This window comes from Trichechus manatus, unplaced genomic scaffold (genome assembly GCF_000243295.1).
Source record: "Trichechus manatus latirostris isolate Lorelei unplaced genomic scaffold, TriManLat1.0 scaffold00021, whole genome shotgun sequence".
In the NCBI taxonomy this organism is placed as follows: Eukaryota; Metazoa; Chordata; class Mammalia; order Sirenia; family Trichechidae; genus Trichechus; species Trichechus manatus.
In genome coordinates this window covers 1,087,396-1,107,624 of record NW_004443957.1, presented here as the reverse complement: position 1 = coordinate 1,107,624, position 20,229 = coordinate 1,087,396, and the positions used below count along the sequence as shown (strand labels likewise).

The 20,229-nt window shown below is 37.4% G+C and overlaps 1 protein-coding gene across 1 annotated transcript in view; it reads left to right on the top strand.

Moving 5' to 3' along the window:
- Window positions 1-20,229, top strand: part of RYR2 (ryanodine receptor 2) — a 529,910-nt gene that overhangs the window by 359,312 nt on the left and 150,369 nt on the right. The window contains exons 58-62 of the mRNA XM_023728152.1: window positions 497-572; window positions 5,539-5,662; window positions 6,336-6,451; window positions 10,651-10,715; window positions 13,608-13,729. Of these exons, the coding sequence (XP_023583920.1) occupies window positions 497-572; window positions 5,539-5,662; window positions 6,336-6,451; window positions 10,651-10,715; window positions 13,608-13,729 (503 nt within the window). The remainder of the gene's footprint in view (window positions 1-496; window positions 573-5,538; window positions 5,663-6,335; window positions 6,452-10,650; window positions 10,716-13,607; window positions 13,730-20,229) is intronic.

Below are 20,229 nucleotides of genomic sequence, written 5' to 3'. Positions count from 1 at the left end.
TATGTCTTTAAACATTATAAACAGTAATGAGCGTTCCATCAGTGTAAGAGCACTGAATCCCCTCTGCTGCTTGCCTGTTGCCGTCTGGTCAATTCTGACTCATAAGTGATCCCATAGGACAGAGTAGAACTGCCCCATAGGGTTTCTAAGGCTATCATCTTTATGGAAGCAAACTGCCGCATCTTTCTCTTGTGGAGTAGCTGGTGAGGTTGAACCACCGGCCTTACAGTTAACAGCCGAGCGTGTAACCACTGCACCACCAGGGATCCCTTCTGCTGTTTACTACTGTGTAATTTGGCAAATTATTAAAATTCTCTGGGATTCAGATTCCAAATAAAAGAGCTGTACTTTTCTTTTTTGGATGCAATTTATCACTAACACTGTATGCTTTTATTAATTTAAATCATGTTTTGCTCTTACGTTTTGGAAAGCAATGTTATCCTTTTTTTTACTCATTAAAATATAACTTAGCTGCTAAATATTTTATTCATTTAAGGCCATGGCAGAAATGATGGCTGAGAACTACCATAATACATGGGCCAAGAAAAAGAAAATGGAGCTGGAGTCCAAAGGTAATATTTTCTAGAAACCTTTATTAGAAAAATCAGAGTCCAACTACATTAAAGTATATGATAAGGATTAAAAAAATGAGTCTTTTTAGCACAAGAGTTCATTATGTGTTTATTTTATAAGAATGGTTCAGATACGTCCATGACAGATTCAGGTGGAGATTCTTTAATTTCCTGGCTCCTAGTATATTTGTTTGTTCTTGTGGCATTCCATGATATAGCCAACATTCTTCACCAACACCACAATTCAAACACATCACTTCTTGTCTTTTTTATTGTCCAGCTTTTACATGCGTATGAGGCAATTGAAAAGACCATGGCTTGGGTCAGGCGCACCTCAGTCATCAAAGTGACATCTTTGCTTTTTAAAATTTTAGCAACAGTGAAGTGTGTAATTTCCTTGTTTCAGAATTTCTATGACTCTCTCTTGCCCATTGTAGCACGTAGATGTGTTTTCTTCCTAATAGCCTGGGTCTTCCCTTAACTACGTAAACCTCCCTTGCTGACTCCCATCCCAGCTGAAATATGTCTCTTATCTCATCCCTTTCTATTTCCCATCTCAACCTCTGTGTTTTTCAGTCAGGTGATGTTATTGTTTCTTACATGCTTTTGTGTGTTCTTTTCTCTGTTAGTTTTTTAAAATACTAAAATAACCTCATATTCTCTTAGTCATTTTTCATGTCTTTTCTTAACTTACCTGCATAAATATTTTCTTAATTGAATGCATCCTACATTGATTACTTCCTTGTTATTCATTCAGCGTTAGTCTATACACATATTGTTTATAACATACATGTGTGTATGCTCTCTTTAAATACTTCCTATAGGATTTCTTTTCCTCAACCAGAATATAATCTTCTCAAGTACAGGACCAATCCTTATTTCTTGTGTAATCCTTACTGTACCATTCTGAGCACCAAGAAACCCTTTATTCATCATTGGATTTGGTAAAAAATATCAAAGGAGATAATTTTGAAGAGTAGGGGTAATTTCATGGTGGAAGGCATAGTTGTGATATTGAAGGATGGTACCAGATACCAGACACTAGGAAACAGAGTAACACCCATGAGGGCTGGTCACAGAGACCAACTGGTCTGTGTTCCACAGAGAGGAAAAGAGAAGCTTCCATATACCAAAATCGCGTATTCCAAAATTTGACTGAGGGGTAGGCCTGTTGTTCTGGAAACACTCCATAAATGTCTGTTAAATGAATGATTGGTTTGTTGATCTGCTGGCGGGCTGGCTGGATAGCTAGTAAGTCATAGAGTTTTGCTTAGTGAAATTCTTGAAGGGACATTGTCTACGTGACTAGTGAACAAAATCACTATTTGTTGTTACATGAGCAGATTACGTGAAAAAAAAAAAATCTATTCCTTTTTTTTTTCCCCCTAATTTGTTTAGTCACTGTGGTTAAGTGAAAAAATGAAAAGTAATAAGGGTGCATCTTACTACTGATTTTCTTAACAGGTGTGCTAGTAGATCATCATTGGTTTTAATTTCTGGGCCAACCATTTAGGTATCCCAGGGTCAAGGTTTTCTTTAAGGCAGACCGCTCTTAATGAGACATCCATACCTCTGCACCCAACTTGTGTTTGTCCAAACTCACATTGCATTGTTGGGAGACAAACATAGTTGCAATAGGTGAAATTAGTCTTCACAGTCTTTAATTATTCTTTTGACCCCATCATATTCTTCTCCTTTTAAAGGAAGAAGAGAATTATTTAGGACCAAAATGGCAGACCAATAGGAAAAGTGTCAAAATACATAGTGCTGGATCTTGAATTTTGGGTTATTGAGACTAACGAATAGAGAAGTGAATCTTGGAAAGAAAAGATAAGGCTGGAGACGATGTACAATTTTAGAACAGAAGCTACGTGTCTTTTCTGAAACTGGCTCTTTCACCTGTGACTTGGGCAGTGGTTAGGATCCTTACGGCCAACACATGTTCTGCCACTTCGTCACTGCTAAGGAGTTCTGAGTGGGACTGTGGGAAATTTCTTTCTGGAATTCCCTTAGCAGTTGTATTTCAGGGCCTGTTGCCATCTTATGTCTTAGCGTGTGTGTGTGTGTGTGTGTGTGTGTGTGTATGTGTGTGTGCATATGTGTATGAGACAGAGAGAAAGACAGAGAGAAAGAGAAGACTGAGGAGAACATTAGAGATAGACTGAGAGGCGGGCAGACATGTAAACATCTAAAGCAGTCAGTGCTCACTTGCATAGTTTTGTTTCCATCCCATCCTGATCTCTTTTCTCACCCATCCTGCATCTGTTTGCAAAAGATTAATCTGCTTCGGGAAAATCTAGAGAAAATTTCCTCTTCTGTTAACACTGATAGTCTGTTCATCAAAAACAAAAACCAGTGGCTTTTGAGTTGAGTCGACTCTGACTCATAGTAACTCCATGTGTGCCAGAGTAGAATTGTGCTGTATAGGGTTTTCAGTGGCTGATTTTTCAGAAGATCACCGGGTCTTTCTTCCTAGGCACCTCTGGGTGGGCTCAAACCTCCAACCTTTCGGTTATCAGCTGAGTGCGTTAACTTTTTGCACCGCCCAGGGACTCAGTCTGTTCTTTAGTGCCCTCTTACTTAGCTTTAAGCATCTAGGAGAGTTTGGGGGAAACTCAGGCAGCACAAGGAGTATATCATTATATAAAATGTTGTCAATACTGCCAAATTAGTAAAAAATAAAGAACTAGTACTGCTTTCATTTATTCTTTGCCCACTCCCACTGTAAGTATTTTGTGCTGCAGTGTTCTGTCATCAAGCCAAGGAGAGCTCTGATACCAAGCATTTTATGCATTAGCATGAATTAATTCTAGAGCCAATGCTGGTAGGTTGAGGCGGCATCCTAGGAATTACTGGGTAATTGCCTCTGCGTATTCGTTTACTTCTCGTGTTTACCTACTGTCTTTCACTTCCAACCATGCAAGATATTTATACCCGTATGATCAATGGGTATGATGAGAATTGGAAGAGCAAGGTAACTTTCCACACACACTGCTGTTAAGTGGCAAAAGCACAGATTTCATCCCCAGTCTGCCGACTGACTTCAGAGTTCGTGCCCTAATTCTATGCAGTTCTAATAAGGTGAGAAGAGTTTTAGAGTTAGAAGGTGCTTTGTGTTCTTAGGAATTTTGAAATTATAGGATTTATTTTCTCTCTCTTCCTCCCCACACGCCCCCACATTGATTAGCTTTTGACCACCAAATCATTGTGGGTTACAAATTAAGTTGTCAAATTAATGTAGTTTTCTATGACTAAATGCAATATTGGAGCTCATAATAAGTGAAGATTCCAGAGTAATTGAATTAGATGTTCGAATTAAAAAAAATTATTTTTCTAATGAAGTCTTCTGTTAAATTACATCTTTGATTATGATAGAAGTCAAAGTTTGTACCCAGTGCACACAGAAACATATTCAAATCCTTGCTGTTTGCAGAATGTATGTTAGTATTGTCTTCTGTAGTATACTTGATACTATTTATATCATATTATAAACTAATGGATACTATTTATATCATATAAACTATATCATATTATAAACATATTATAAACGAATTATACTCCATGTTTATTAGCTTGGGAGTAAATGTGTATCTTTTCATTTGTGATTTTATAGTGCCACCTAATGGTCAGAAAGTTCAGTGCAGTGACTACATTTCTGTAGCTGGCACTCAGTCCAAGAAAGCTCTAGTAAAATATGGCAGTCCCTCCTTTGCATTTTTGTTTGCTTATTTATTTTTGTAGAGAAAATTCAACATTTATGATTTTTTAGTAGCTTATAGCTACATTGATTTAATAGGCTCCATGTTGTCATTATAATTCAAACAAAATGTTTTCATATTTTTCTTTCTGGAATTCCTTAGCAGTTATATATTTCAGAGCTGTTTAGTATTCCACACAAACTATTATTACCATATGTGTTTTATAACTTTGCATTTGGGGCATACCATGCTATTCAGTTATGTTGCTACTTGAATAGCATTCTTTGCATTAGATCTTTACATATGGAATTAACAGTGCATTTTGACATTTTAATAATTTTTCCTAAAATATTTTTCTCATTGTTGGTTTTTCTTAGTTTAAATACTCTCTAAAACTTTTAAATCTAAAAGAATGTTTTTAGTATTTTTCACCAAATAGGTATACTAGAAACATAGGCTCTTGCAAGGGTTCCTTGCCAAAATTTTTAAATCAATAAAATATGTATGTTATGCTTATTAGATGTTTAAGAGGGATCAACTTTTAACTTAGCACATCCAAGTAGGGTTTTTTTTTTTATGTATTCAGAAATAATATGTGACTGTAAAGTATTCTCTGATCTGGAAGTTGTAACAAAAATTCCATGTTCAAATGTAATTTTCTCTTCTGTGGGGTAGAAAATGAAGCATATTTATTGAAACATGCCTTATAATTTTACTAGATCCAGCTGTGCATTTTTTATTGTCTATTTTTACTCTCCATATTCAGAATTTGAACAGATAAAAAATGCAGCTTCTTCTCCTTCCTTGGTGATTGCAGATGTTATTAGCACTTGATATTACAAATGCATGTATTTTTTATGTTTTTTATTGCCTCTTGGAAGTCATATACACAGTCTTTCTTTGAACCAAAAAACAAACAAACAAACCAAACTCATTGCTGGTGACTTGGTTCCAACTCATGGCAACCCTACAGAACTGAGTAGAACTGCCCCCATAGGGTTTCCAAGGAGCAGCTGGTGGATTCGAACTGCTGACCTTTTCTTTAGCAGCTGAGCTCTTAACCACTGCGCCACCAGGGCTCCCTTTCTTTGAACAGATGTCCTAAATTAAATGGAGCATTAACGTCACTGGGGGGGAAGGCATTATGTGCTCTGTGATTAAAGGATATTACACACTCTATGGTGTGGTCTTATTACATGTGCCACCTTGTCACATCTCGGATTATTTTCTAACTACCGTGCTGTGTTCTTGTCTTGATACCCTCATAGGCGGTGGAAACCATCCCCTGCTGGTGCCCTATGATACGTTGACAGCCAAAGAAAAAGCCAAGGACAGGGAAAAAGCCCAGGATATTCTCAAGTTCTTGCAGATCAATGGATATGCTGTATCCAGGTAAAAGCCCATCTACTCCAGTTACAAATTCTTTTTATAAGATAGAATATTTAAATAGCTCTATCAGACTTAATGCCGAAAATGAATCCAATGATCTGTTTAGCTTAGAGCTGCTATTTTGTATGATCAAAATTCACATCTGTCAGAAACACTAATGCCTTTAGCTGTTAGCCACTAAGGGAGTTCCTTTTGCTGCTTATATTAAATCCCCATCCATCATTTAGGTGGAATCTCTAGGCAGAAGTCACACTGTTTTTCTAAAGGCAACATTTTATTGCATATTAATCAAGTTATTAACTATAGCTTTAATATCAGATGTAAACTATTCCTTATACATTACATCTCATGTTTTGCTTTCAGCTGCAAGAATATTAGATAAGCTTTCAAAAATTTACACTTTTTACTTTTTACAAAATTTTATCTTCTAATAAACTTTGTAAAGAACCCTTTGGCTGCTCACCAAAAGGTCAGTGGTTCAAACCCACCAGCATGGAAGAACAGACCTAGCGATCTGCTGCTGTAATGAATACAGCCTAGGAAACCATGTGGGGCAGTTCTGCTCTGTCATATAAGGTCACTGTGAGTTGGTATCAACTCGACCGCACACAACAACAACAATAGACTTTGTATAAATTGCTTTCCAAGTCTCATAGTCTTGTTTTTGCTGTTCTAGAGGATTCAAGGACCTGGAACTGGACACACCTTCTATCGAGAAACGATTTGCCTATAGTTTCCTCCAACAGCTCATTCGCTATGTGGATGAAGCCCATCAGTATATCCTGGAGTTTGGTAGGTACCATAGTCCTATTGCTAGCAGCCCAGGTTTTGTTATTCTTAATGTTTACAGCATCATGCTATAGGACAGCACAGTCTACTGGGCTGTTTATGGTCTATTCCCTGATGGTATAAACACACTCTGTCGGTCCAAATACTAAGTATACTTCATTAGTCAATAGGCAAGCAAGTTTAGTTTTTAGTGATGAGTAAATTTTGAACATTTTTTTAAGTCTAACATATAATCTTTTTCTCCTTATAATGTTTATTGGCATTTTCATTTTGAAAAAGAAATTGGAAGGACATAAATATTTTAAGATACATCTAATTATTTCCCTGTGAAATTAATTGCTCTGCTCTTTAAAAAACAAACAAACAAAAAACCTAAAAACCTATATGGATCCCTAAAATTCCTAGACAGTGTAAAGGCCTTGAGTTTACCTTTGTAGTGACACACATTTATACTAGAATATTAGCAGTGCAGAGTGCTTTATTATTCACTGAGCATAAAATGAAAGACCTCCTCCCTATCTAGCCCAGCCACCTAAGTACAAAAAGAACTCATTGTTTTCAATATTAGATTCGGAACAAATCATTAAGACAGACTTCCCTTGTTTCTGTTGTCATCCATTCTCAATTGTTGAATTAAAATTCCAAGTTATTAACGATCACTGGTTGCTATTAGTATATGAGGTCTCTTTTTTAAAAACAGTGTTCTCTTCCTGGGGTATATCTCATACTCTGCTACTGTCAGTTTTTCTTTTCATGCTCATTCTTTCTGTGCTTTTGTTCTGCCAGCTCCTTTCCTCTGGGCTCTTAGACCCCTTAGCAGTTATGTCCTTAAAAAACCCCTCCCAACCAAGGGCTCCTGTTGCTGCTGTTTTTCTCAGGATTTAGACGTAGTTTCTGGCACAGCATTAGATTAACATTTGCAGAATGGAAGCTCTGGTATTTTTCTTGTTCCTAGTCTCCTGTATCCTAAATGTGATTACAGATTTGCCAGCTGAGCATCGTTTCAGAAGAACCTCCCTCTCTATACCTGCCTTTTTATCTACAGTCCAAATGCTGTTTTCTTGCTCTCTTCTAAATCATCTTTTTCATAAAAGCCAAGTGTATGAACTCTAATACGTAATCTCTTTGTAGCTCATATAACTACAATTTTTAACAAATTGATTTCTGATTCATCCTGGCTTAAAGCCAAATTAGTCTGAATTGATGAAATTTGACCAAAGAACAAAAGTGAGACAGTGGTGAATTTTTGATGCTTTCATTCACACAGTTAAAAATTAAGTTCCTGATTCACATTTAAAAAGGATCTGATAAGAGGCAATAACTGGAGATCCTTTCCTCTTTTTGGCAAGGCAGTGGGGAAGAGGGAAGGAAAGAATAACCCTTTGGAAATGGGAACAAGAAAATTTTACTGTTGCATGGAGGCAGAAACACAAATTTGAGGATGGGAATATGTTTAGGTATTATTCATGCTATATTCACATTTCTGAATGAACTATCTGGTACAGTGTGTGTTTGTAGGGGATGGTGAGAATCTTGCCCCAGACCAATTTATCCATATTTCATTCTTTCTACAGGGTAGAGAGGCTTATAAAAAGAATTCTGGGAAGAAAGTAAGGCTAGAATGATATAGAGCCAACAAAATAACTTTTTTACAGTTCCTGATCTTACACATGACATTTTCGGATAGCTTTGGCCAGGCGAATTCTGTATGAGAACTCTATTAGAGGAACAGGAGACTGGTGATTGTGAACACTGTTGTTTTCTAACATCTTCATTCATTGTTACAAATAAGGCTTTTAAGTGCCTTCTGCCTTTATTCTTCACTTCATTGGTTTCACAACTCATGTTTAATTTACTCGTTCTTAGACACGGACTTATCACGATATTAAATGTATATTACCTCTTTCTAGTTTTAGTATTATATCATAGCTTATTTTCTTTCCACATCTGTTTCACATTTTACACATCGCAGTTTTGTTAAAATGTGCAGTGAAAGCAATTTCAGATTTAATTATTTGAAATATTAGCAGATTTAGCTATGTGCAAAATTGTCTTGACATAATTTATATAAGGAAGTCCCTTACCTGGATTCAGCCATTTGCATAATGCAACTGAGAGAGATTTAGTGCAAAAGTGGCACATAAATGAAATTTGCAGGTGTAAAAACCCTTCATTTTCTTCTATTCATGGAAAGAGCATTCTCCTGGTATTATAAAATATTACCTAAATTCCCTAAAAATCACCCGGTATCTATGTTTAGGATTTGATAAATTATATCTCAAATTGTTTTTAGTTCTGTTTTGCAAAAGAACTTCTTCAAGCAAAAGTCACTTTGGTTCTTACAATATCTAGATGTTCTATTTATAAACTTTTACGAAAACATTATATCCAGTTCTGAATTTTTTAATCTCTCCATTAAGTTCTGCATATAGTTACGGTTATTACAGTTTGTTATTACCTCTTCTATATGCATGAAACCTCTTCTGTATGCATGAAAGAGATAAGAAAGGCTGTCTTCTAAACTAAAGGCGTTAGGTCAATTCTTAACCTTGAAATAATTTTCTAAGCCATGGGGAAAACCTTGGGTATTTTTGCTTGGCTTATTTGTAAATTATCTTTTGACATATGTGAACTTTCTGTATTCTTTAGCAGAGTGTTAATTTTCCAACCAAATATTAAAATTGTAATCCTTCTCCTCATTGTAGACCCTGGCTTTCTACAGTTTTTAAGTTTGTAATTTAGGATCGGAAGCTTTGGCTTTTAGTCACACCAAGAGGTCAGGGTTAAAATTTAACCAACTGGGGAGAAAATATTTGGGAACAATAGATCTGATAAGGATTTAATATCCAAAATATGTAAAGAACTTCTTCAACTCAATAACAAAGACAAACAATCCAGTGAAAAAATGGGCAAAGGACTTGAATAAACATTTCACCCAAAAAATTAGATATATAAATGGCCAAAAAACTCAACATCATAAGGGAAATGCAAATCAAAACCTCAGTGAAATACCACCTTACTCCTTCTAGTTTCACTATTATCAGAAAAATGGAAAACAGCAAATGTTGGTGAGGATGTGGAGAAATTAGAACCCTCATCCATTGCTGGTGGGATTGTAAAATGGTACAGCTGCTGTGGAAAACAGTTTGGTGGTTCCTCGAAAAGTTAAACATAGAATTACCATATGACCCAGGTATATACCCAAAAGACTTGAGAGCAGGAATTACCATATGACCCAGGTATATACCCAAAAGACTTGAGAGCAGGGACTCAATTAGATACTTGTACATCAGAGTTCATTGCAGCACTGTTCACAATAGCCAAAAGGTGGAAACATCCCAAGTGTCCATCAACAGGTGAATGTTTACACAAAATGAGGTAAATACATACAATAGAATATTACTCAGCCAGCAAGAGAAATGAAGTTCTAGTACATGCCACAACATGGATGACCTAGAAAACATCATGCTGAGTGAAATAAGTTGGTCACAAAAGGACAAATTTTGTATGATCCCACTTATATGAAATCTCCAGAATAGGCAAATGTATAGAGACCAATGTATAGAGACCAAAGTATATTTGTGGTTACTGTGGGTGGGAGGGAGGGGTAATAAGTGAATCATCATTGTTTAGGGGGCACTGAGTTTCTGGTAAGGGTGGTGGAAATATTTGGAGACATACAGTAGTGATAGTTGCACGACATGATGAACACAATCAGTGTCACTGAATTATACACATAAAAATGGTCAACATGGCAAATGTTTTGTCATATATATTTTTACCCCAATTTAAAAAAAAAATTCAAGAAACGTAAATGTAACAATTATGTTTACTCAATTTACATTCAGTTTTCTTGCCCCAGTGATGTTCCTTCATTAAAGTATGTTGGAGATGTGGGATTTTTACTTTATTTTGTTCCAGTTCCCCCAACATGTTAATAAGGTGTCAGAGTCACACGATTGTGTTTGTGCTCGTTACCATGTGTATGGGCTGTTCTCAATAGCTTTTTATTTTTCTTTGTGTTTTTGAAACTCCTTTTTTTTATTACATTGAAAAAGTTAGCCTTTGTATTTTTGGTTGGCTTTTTATATTTGGTTCAGTGGATAACACAGTTCGCAATATATTTTAAACTTTGCACTTTAGGTGAATATCTTATAATGTTTGACATGAAACTTGTACCTAAAATCTCTTCATATCTACAGATGGTGGCAGCAGAAGCAAAGGAGAGCATTTCCCCTACGAACAAGAAATCAAGTTCTTTGCTAAAGTACAGTATACAGTCCATCTTGTTTTTGTTTCAGTGTGTTTGTTTACAAACTTACACTCTCTAGATCTTCGCCTCTTCAGAATGCACTTGTCCACAAATATGAACTTTACGACAAGTAAACATTCTATGGCATAAAAAGTAACTGCATGAATAGGGTGGAATGAATTTTCTCCTTTCATTTCTAGTAAACTTGGGCCCACTTTAACTTGCTCTGCTCTCCCTGTCTTATTTCTCAAATGACAGCCCTATACAAGATCTGATTCAAAGTTTTTATTTTTTTGGCTTCATCATATAACATAGAAGAAAATTGCCTGTTTCTTAAAAACATTTAAATCAAGTTATGGTGAAATTGTTTTTTAGATGAGCATTTCTTTCATAAGGAGCAAAAGCAATAGTTAATTTATAAATGGACACATTAAAAGATCCTTTACTATGATTTTCCCTGCCTTGCCTGATTAAATGCTTATTTAAGATTTCAGAGTCATAGAATATCATGGGGCATTAGTCCTATTCATTTTACAGACGAGGAAGCTAAGGCTGAGAGAGGATAAATTGTTCATAAACAAAGTGTAACCCACTATTATTATTATTCATTCAGTTTGATAATTATTGAGAATTTCTTCTATGCCTGGAACCATTCTTCAGCCAGTAAGGGGAGATGAAGTACTACAAAGCTTGATTGAACTTGTCCACTTACTCAGCATTCACTACATGCCCAGTCATTACACTGGCATTAGGCTGTATCCTGGGACTTCCTGTGGACCATGGCAGTCACGGACACTGTCATGAAGACTTTTAGAGAAGGTTTTCTTTTTACAATACCTCGCAGTTAACCTAGAGACCTAATGCTTGCTGTCAGTTTCCTTTTAATGTATTTGCATTTGGTAGGATTATTACAGATAATACTAAAAGTTTTTTCGGACTTTAAAATAACATCTAGTTTTGATCGATTAATGTTTAGCTTTCATTATGTTTTCAGAATTGTTCCTTTTGAGTTAAGGGAAATTTCTTTTGTGGCTTTTTTCTTTTCACTCAGTGTAGTATTTGATGTCTATACCAATCATCTGAGATTTGTTCTGGGCTGAACATTGGTAGTTATCTGTTTTTATGTATATATCCTGTCTATAATAGGATGTAATCTCCCTTGATAGCAACTTATCAAAAGTTCTGGATTCATTACCACTAACTGTACCTCTAAAAGTATTTCTCATATTGTGTTGCCCATATACTCAGTACCCCTAGTGATTTGGGGTACAGATACTTAGTGCAGCTTCATTGCTATTAAGCCTATGATTCATTCATTCACCAAATTTGTTGAGTGCCTACTATGAGCCAATCACTAAGTTTAAGTAATGTGACAGCCTCAAGGATGATCAGTAAAAACTTGTGTGCTGCCATTATATATAAATGTGGTATACCACATGGTGGGGAAAAGGTGTAGCAGACACACTTGAGTTTGGACACTGGGAATGCCAATTCTTCTCACTCTTTTCATTTATCTATTCAACAAATGTTTATCTAGTGCTTGCTATAAGCCCAGCAAAACCCTAAGCCCTGGGAATTCAGTGGTAAACAAAACAGACTAAATAGCAGTCACAGAGGCCAGGAAAGGGCTGTAATTGGAAACAAAGCCTGAAATGTTTCTTGCTCTCATGGACCTCGTAGACTCTTAGAGGAGAGAGACTTTAATCCAAAATCACACATATAAAACATAAGATTGCAAATGGTATTATGGGAACAGAGAATACAGGGGTTTTATTTAGCCCCAGTGGCACAGTGGTTAAGTGCTCAGCTGCTAACTGAAAGACTGGTGGTTTGAACCCACCAACTGCTCTGCAGGAAAAAGATGTGGCAGTCTGCTTCCATAAAGATTACAGCCTTGGAAACCCAACAGGGCCATTCTGCTCTGTCATATACGGTCGCTATGAGTAGGAATCGACTTGACGGCACAGGACAACATCTAGTCGAGGAGCTCAGCAATGACTTATCTGATAAAGTGCAGCTGGGCTGAGGTCTGAAGGAGGAATATAGTTAATAGGATAAGGGGTGGGAAGAACATTTCAGACAGGGAGGGTTTCATGTGCGAAGCCCTGTGGGTGTGGGTGAAGAGAGTGAGCAGGTGGCACTGACCAACGACATCACGGTTAGCGTGCAGAAATGAGAGGTGGGCACTGAGAGGGGCCACATGGTAAGTACATTGTGTAGGTAGGGATGTGACAATGTGACTTTGAGTAAGTCACTTTCTATGTCTCAGATTCTATACCTGTAAACCAAGTCCAATGACACCTACCATACAGAATAGTTACTAGGATAAATGAAATAACAGTATGTCGTAATAATGCCTCACACAGAGTACCAAAACCAAACCAAACCAGTGGCCGTCGAGTCGATTCTGACTCATAGCGACCCTATAGGACAGAGTAGAACTGCCCCATTATGTTTCTAAGGAGTGGCTGGTGGATTTGAACTGCTGATTTTTGGTTAGCAGCCGTAGCTCTTAACCACTGTAACCACCAGGTCTTCCACACATAGTAGAGACTCAATAAATGACTACTCAATAATTGGTAGTCATTTATTATCTTTGAGCCTGGTGGGCACTGAACTACTGATAGGAAAATAATCAAAAGTACTTTTCCAGATCATTGAAAATTTGGTCTCTTCCCCATAATCACACCCCGTTTTACACACACACACACACACACACACACACACACACACAGACGGGAGATTGCAGACTGAGATTGAAAACAGGTCTGCTCTGAAATGTTCCAACAGGCATGACTGTGGGCACTGGGGGACCCGTTGCATGGCTGCCTGCTCCGAAACCTCAGCATGCATTCATCCCCTGACACATTCCACTGTGTAGATCTGTTTCCCTTTACTTTCTTTCAGGTCGTGCTTCCTTTAATTGACCAATATTTCAAAAATCATCGCTTATACTTCTTATCTGCAGCAAGCAGGCCTCTGTGTTCTGGAGGACATGCATCGAACAAAGAGAAAGAAATGGTGACTAGGTAAACAGCTATAAAAGTAAAGAATGTTGTTGAATTAAGTGTGTATGAATTTGGGAAAGAAACTCTCAGGACTTTGAAGTGCAAGCCTGAGAAGTGTGTCCCATCCATCTTTCTTGGTCCCTGTCCAGTTGGAATCAGGCGTTGCGAGGAGGACAGTTCCCACAAGTTAATGTATGTGCCCTAGATGCTGAGCTTCCTTATTTTGCTGTTAAATGTAATGCTGAATAGAAGGAATAGAAAATTACCCAACGCAAAAGCCAAAAGTAGAGGCTGTAGATACATCACTCTGTTAGTATTTTTGATAAATGCTCCTTGTAATGTTTTTTGTTTTGTTTTTAATTTCTACAAACATAATACTTTTGCCAGCTTTCATTTCCAGTAAGGCAAAGTCTCATTTGCACAGATTTTAATTTAATATATATATACTTTTTAACAATGACCTATCTTGGAAAGAAATGAAGTAAAAATACATACTTTCTAAAGATTTTCCCTAATGCCACTCAAGTCAGCATCTTAACAATGCTTTCTCGTTTCTGTTTAAACCACAGTATTCTTTGTAGATTTATTCATGATTCTGTTGGGGATTTCTGATCTATTTCCTCAAAATTCTTTTAGAACTTACTATACATAAGAATCGATTCCCGAGCAAGTCTACTTTTATGTTATTACATTGCTCAGAAGTCCATGCCAGGCTTTTAGATTGTGTCTGAACGAAATTTCTATAGAAGTGAGTAAATTATATGCAGCAGAACACTGGAGAGAATACAAGCTTTCTTGGACTTGACCTTAATGATGTGCTGCTGAGCAAGGAATGGCAGTGCAGTGTCAACCGTTAGGGCAGAGTGAGGAGAGATGTAATACAGAAGGTCCCTAGTCGACCTCGGAGAAGAAATACCGTTTCTGCATGTGTGACATGGGGAATGGGGACTAGAAGGGAATCTAAACTCTTCCCTCTTCTCTAATTTATTGTATATTTTGCTACTACCAATTGGTAGGTCATGTGCTGTATGATTGCAACAATATTAAAAATGTCCCTAAACTTCTTTAAATAATAATTTTCCTATGAAGTTGATAAAACTGATTATAATAGTTAAAATAGCAGAGAGAATCTATGCCAGGAAGACACTTTGTTTCCATAAACTGTGTCAGCAGAAGGAGAGACAATGAAGTGTTACTTTCAAGATATGTGCTCCCTCCCTTAGACCCCTCTGGCAGCCTGCCTTCTTGCACTCCCTGTTGAGAGAAGGCCTGTTTTTCCCCAGTGCACTTGCGCACTCCGTCCACGTCTCCCCCGTGGGCTGTGAAGTGCGCTCAAGGGTATGGACAGCACCAGGCTCCAGTTACCATCACACTTCCCAGAACCAGGGACACTGCAAAGGTTTCTTATGCTCCCTGTGTGCAGTTAACCTTGTGTAATAGAAGCTTTGTTACTGAGTTACGTACACAAAGAGAAAATACATTCAGAGAAAATACGGCAAAATGCAAATAAAATGATATAAAGTCTCCTTTCCCCACTCTCTTGCCTTGGGTTTTATTATTTCTATTCAGTTTTCAGAAACCCTGGTGGTGTAGTGGTTAAGAGTTCGGCTTCTAGCCGAAGGGTCTCAGTTTGAAGCCACCAGGCGCTCCTTGGAAACCCTATGGGCCAGTTCTACTCTGTTCTATAGGGTCACTATGAGTTGAAATCGACTTGATGGCAAAGGACTTGGTATTTTGGTTTTTATTCAGTTTTCAGCCTTGCCCTAAGAACTACTCAATTGCCCACAAAATTAGTTTATTTTCCTTTACTGACTCTGTATCCCTCATAGAATAAACCAGAAGAGCGTTGTTATTCTGTGCTAGCCTCAGTTCTTGTGCCGTGGGTCCCTGGACTCCCTCTCTAACAGCACTGCACCAGACTTTTTTATAATTTCATCTTCAGTTTTTCTTCACTTCATGAAAAGGAGGTTGATAAATTTTACTTCTTCCATAGCACCTTTGAAAAAGTAACATATGTCATTCAAAATTCCAGTACATAGCAATGAGATGAATAATAATAGAGGCAACTTATTTCATCACATACTTTAGTGCCAAACATCAGTAGAATTTAACCTCAGAGGGAAAAATTCAGGGGTGAAAAACACCATTAAATTTATGGATAAATAAATTACGGCACCAAAAAAAACCCTTTGCCTTCAAGTCGATTCTGACTCATAGGGACCCTAAAGGACAGAGTAGAACTGTCCCATAGGGTTTACAAGCAGCACCTGGTGGATTCGAACTGCTGACCTTTTGGTTAGCAGCCGTAGCTCTTAACCATTATGCCACCAGGGTTTCCTAAATTATGACATATGTATATACAAAATCTGTTCAGCCATTAAAATTATGATGTATACACATATGTAATGACTTAGAAAAAAAATCATGATAAAAAAATAAAATATATGTTCAAATAGTATTATCCGAAATTTTTAAAAATATTAATTTGTAAGCATAGAAAAATACTGGTAGGGAATAAATTTAATTTTGACAGTTTTTTCCTTTGGGTAGTCTATTGTAGATTTTTTTTGTTTATTTTTTAGTATATTTTGCAAGCTTTTTAAATGAAAAATTCTGTTATGTAATCATAAAAAGTATATTTTAAAACAACCACCACCACAACAAAAAACAACCAAATAATTTCTTTAACATGTTGAAATGGAATCACTGAAACACACATATTCATATTTTTATGCAAATAATGTGCACCTTCTACATTTGTCTGTCAACTGAGCCCTCTCCCCATGAGGTATTTTCATAAGTGCCACAATGCCCATCCTCTTCCACATGTTGCTGTAAAAAAAAATTAGCGTAGTGCGTTTACAAAAATACCTCTTGGGAGGGAGACTGCGGTTGTCAAACAAACACAGTAGGAAGGTGCACCTTATTTGCATAAAAATACGGTATTATGTATGAGTGTTGTGTGTGCATATAATATGTATGCATATGTAATAAAAAGTATTTATAAATGTTTTATTCCTTACTATTTCAGTTAAATATTGCAACTTCAGTGAATCTGAGGTACTGTACTGTTTTTGGATAAGATAGGTAAAGCTGGCCCTACTATGATGAATAAATAAGAAATACTTGCATACACATAAGAAACACTGCAATGATAGTTTTAATTTTCAATGAACAATTTAAACTATTTTAACAGTTATGAGTACCAGTAGTTGTGTGGGTCTAAGTTAACTTTGCCACAAATAAAAACTGGCTTTTCCATTAGATGTTTAGATACTTACTTTCTGGCACTAGAAATTACATATTGTTTACTGTGTATAAAAACCAAAACGAAACCCATTGCCATCGAGTTGATTCCGACTCATAGTGACAGAGTAGAACTGCCCCATAGGGTTTCCAAGGAGTGGCTGGTGGAGTCAAACTGCTGACCTTTTGGTTAGCAGCTGAGCTCTTAACCACTGTGCCACCAGCGCTCCGCTGTGTATAAAGTGAGTATCATAATGTCTGCAATGAAGAGTAAGATTTGGTCACCGCACTCCAGAAGTGTACATGGCAGGAGCTAAGTATTTGAGTATGAATATAGCTTCAGTGTGAGAAGAGAGCCAAAAGGAGCTGTGGGATTCAAAGTAAAGGAAGACCACACTGGGTGGGTGTGGAGGGCCTAGAGATTTGTGGAAGTTATGACATTCAAAGTTGATCTTAAAGAGTGTGAAGGTCAGAGATTGAGGAAGGGTACTATTTTCTAAATGTAGATAATATATAGTATAGAAGTTGGTAATTTAGCAGAAACTGCTAGAATAAGGATTACTTTCTTTTTTTTCTTCCTTCCTTCCTTCCTTTTCTCCTTCCTTTCCTCGTTCCTTCCTTCCTTCCTCTTTCATTCCTTCCTCCATCTCTCCCTCTCTCCCTTCCTTTCTTACTTTCGTTTTTGAAGCCATTGAAGCATTTTAAGTAAGAAAATGATCAGAACTGCCCTTTGGGAAGAACAGTCTAGCAGCATAAGTAGGATTGATAAAGAGTGGGAGAGCTGGGAACCCATGAGAGGAGAGAGGAGGCTATCACTGCAGTCCAGGCTACTGCAACAGTAGCACTACCTCAAAGAGGGGTTGCCACTCATTGGTTTGTTCAGCAAATATTTCTGAGCACCTGCCATATACAAGAGCTGTACCATGTTCTGAGGATAAACAGACAGGCACACATACAACATAGTTCTGAACTTTAATGAACTTAGAAGTACAGCGGAGTAAACAGATACATGCAGAGCTAAGTATATAATAAATCAGGATGAATGTAAAATGGAGACATATATGAAGTATGGGGAATATAGAGGAGATGTAAATGTAGAGAAGAGCTGGATGTGGGGAACACTGAAGAGGGATAATTGACATGACTCGGCAATGAGCAAGTATGGCACGTAGAAAGGAGTACTGTGTGGTGCTGAAGTTTCACTGGGTTCTTGGAACAATGTTGGTGCCACTAATGAAAACAAGAATTTTCAGAACTTGTATGGAGAAGACCAGGTAAACTAGTTTAGGTTCCTAGTGAATGATAAGTTCTGACAGATGTTCAGTGGGAGCTATCTGACAGTTGGAAATATGGGTTTGGTGCCAGTGGAGAGAGCGGGGCAAGAAATGATATATTTGGGGATTATCTGTACATGTGTAATACTCGAAGCTCTGAAAGTAGGTGCAGCTACTTTTAAGAAGGAGAGTGGAGAGAGAAGCAGGAAGGTCTGAATACTAAAACTTGGAGGACTGTTGTGTTGGGAGGGTTTTCAGAAGTGAACCTTTGAAGAACATGGAGAATGATTAATTAGAGAGCAAGGGGAAAATATTGCTATAAAACAGAATCCAAGGATGGTACAGAGTTTTAAAGATTTCAGTCATAAATGATGCCACATACTGTAAAGAGCTTTCCCAAAAGTAGACTGAAACAGAGCTGCTTAGATATGCTGATTAGGGGTCATTGGTGAATTTCAAGGGAGTGTTTGAGTAGAGCAATGAGGAAGTGCTGAAGAAGCGTAGACACATTGCACAGTCTTAAGAGTGTTGGTAGTGAAGGAAGCAGAAAAGTGGGACAACAGTATTAAGATTATTAACACGTTTATTAAGACAGTGTTAAGGAAAATATTTTTAGAGAAATTAGAGACCGAAACTTCCTATCAAACCATATAGTCTCTATAGAAACTGTGCCCAGAAAGTGGATGGCACAAGATGGGGAAGAGATAAACTTGTCTTTTTTGCAGCCTAAACTTCTGTATCTGTATCTCCTTCTACGTCTCTCTGGTGGCACTTCTGTTACTGAGGTGGTTAGGAGGAAGCTGAGGTTGTAAAGAAGTCATTTTTCCCTGACAGACCCTCAGGCATTAAGTGTGATCTGATGGAGTAGGATACAGGGCAATCCTGTTTTCCGTTAAAGAAGAACATCCTAGTTCTGGAGTAATTGGGTTAAAACATAACCCTAGCATTATAAATTCAGCATCATCAAGACTATCTCAGGATCTTTCTCCTGGGTGCTAGAGAGTATCAGTAGTAGATGGAGTGGCTACTTAAATTAGTATACAGGGATCTGAAGTGTGATAATTCTAAGATATAATCACTCAGTTTAAAAGGAGACAGACTCTTGTGGAGTTAACACGTACAGCAGTTGTCAGCCATACAGCTCAGTGAATGAGGTCACTTCAACTTAGTTGCTGTCGATTTTTTGTTTTGTTTTTGTAGTTAGAACTCAAAGATAAATAATGCAATTCAGGGGTTTAGTGTCTGATTTTATGTCCAATAGCTAGTTCTTGAGTAGATCATTGTTTTCAAAAATATTAGCTCTGATAAGAGATTTCCCAATGTCTCAAATTCATTTGGACGCTTGTGGGAAAACATTTTCTTGGCAGAGCTACAAAATGCCCTATGTCATTAATTTTCAATGATAAATTTTTTCACATTGTTACTGAGGTGTGGTGTGATGGCTAAAACTTGCTGTAAAAGAACTAATATTGCAAGTATGACCTACTCTATCTCCTTTCCTTCCACTCTGCCATGGATCACTTGCCCTCACATAGTCTTGGTTCCTAATCCCAGTGAGCTGTGTGTTTGAGCACTGCTGGTCATGGGTGAGCTTAGTTAGTGCAGGGCAGTGAGGACACGGTTTTTATCGTTACAGGCAGTCCCTGGGTTACGAACGAGATCAGTTCCTAAGTGTGTCTTTAAGTTGAATTTGTAGGTAAGTCAGCATAGGTGCATACGGTTCTTATTTAGCCTTACTTTAGTGCAAGAAAAGGCTCGAAGCCTTTTCAATGATTTAAAAACTGCACGCGCAGCAAGTGAAGATGATTGTGATGAAGAATATGTTGTGAGAAGGGGCTGGTTCAGTTGTTTCAGAGGGAGGGCAAATTTATATAACATTAAACGGCAAGTACAAGTTGTCAGTAAGTCCCACATTAGTGACCCGGGGACTGCCTCAATTGGGAAAATCAAGCTGAGTGTGGGCCCCAAGCCCAAGCAAGCCCATTGCCATCGGGTCGATTC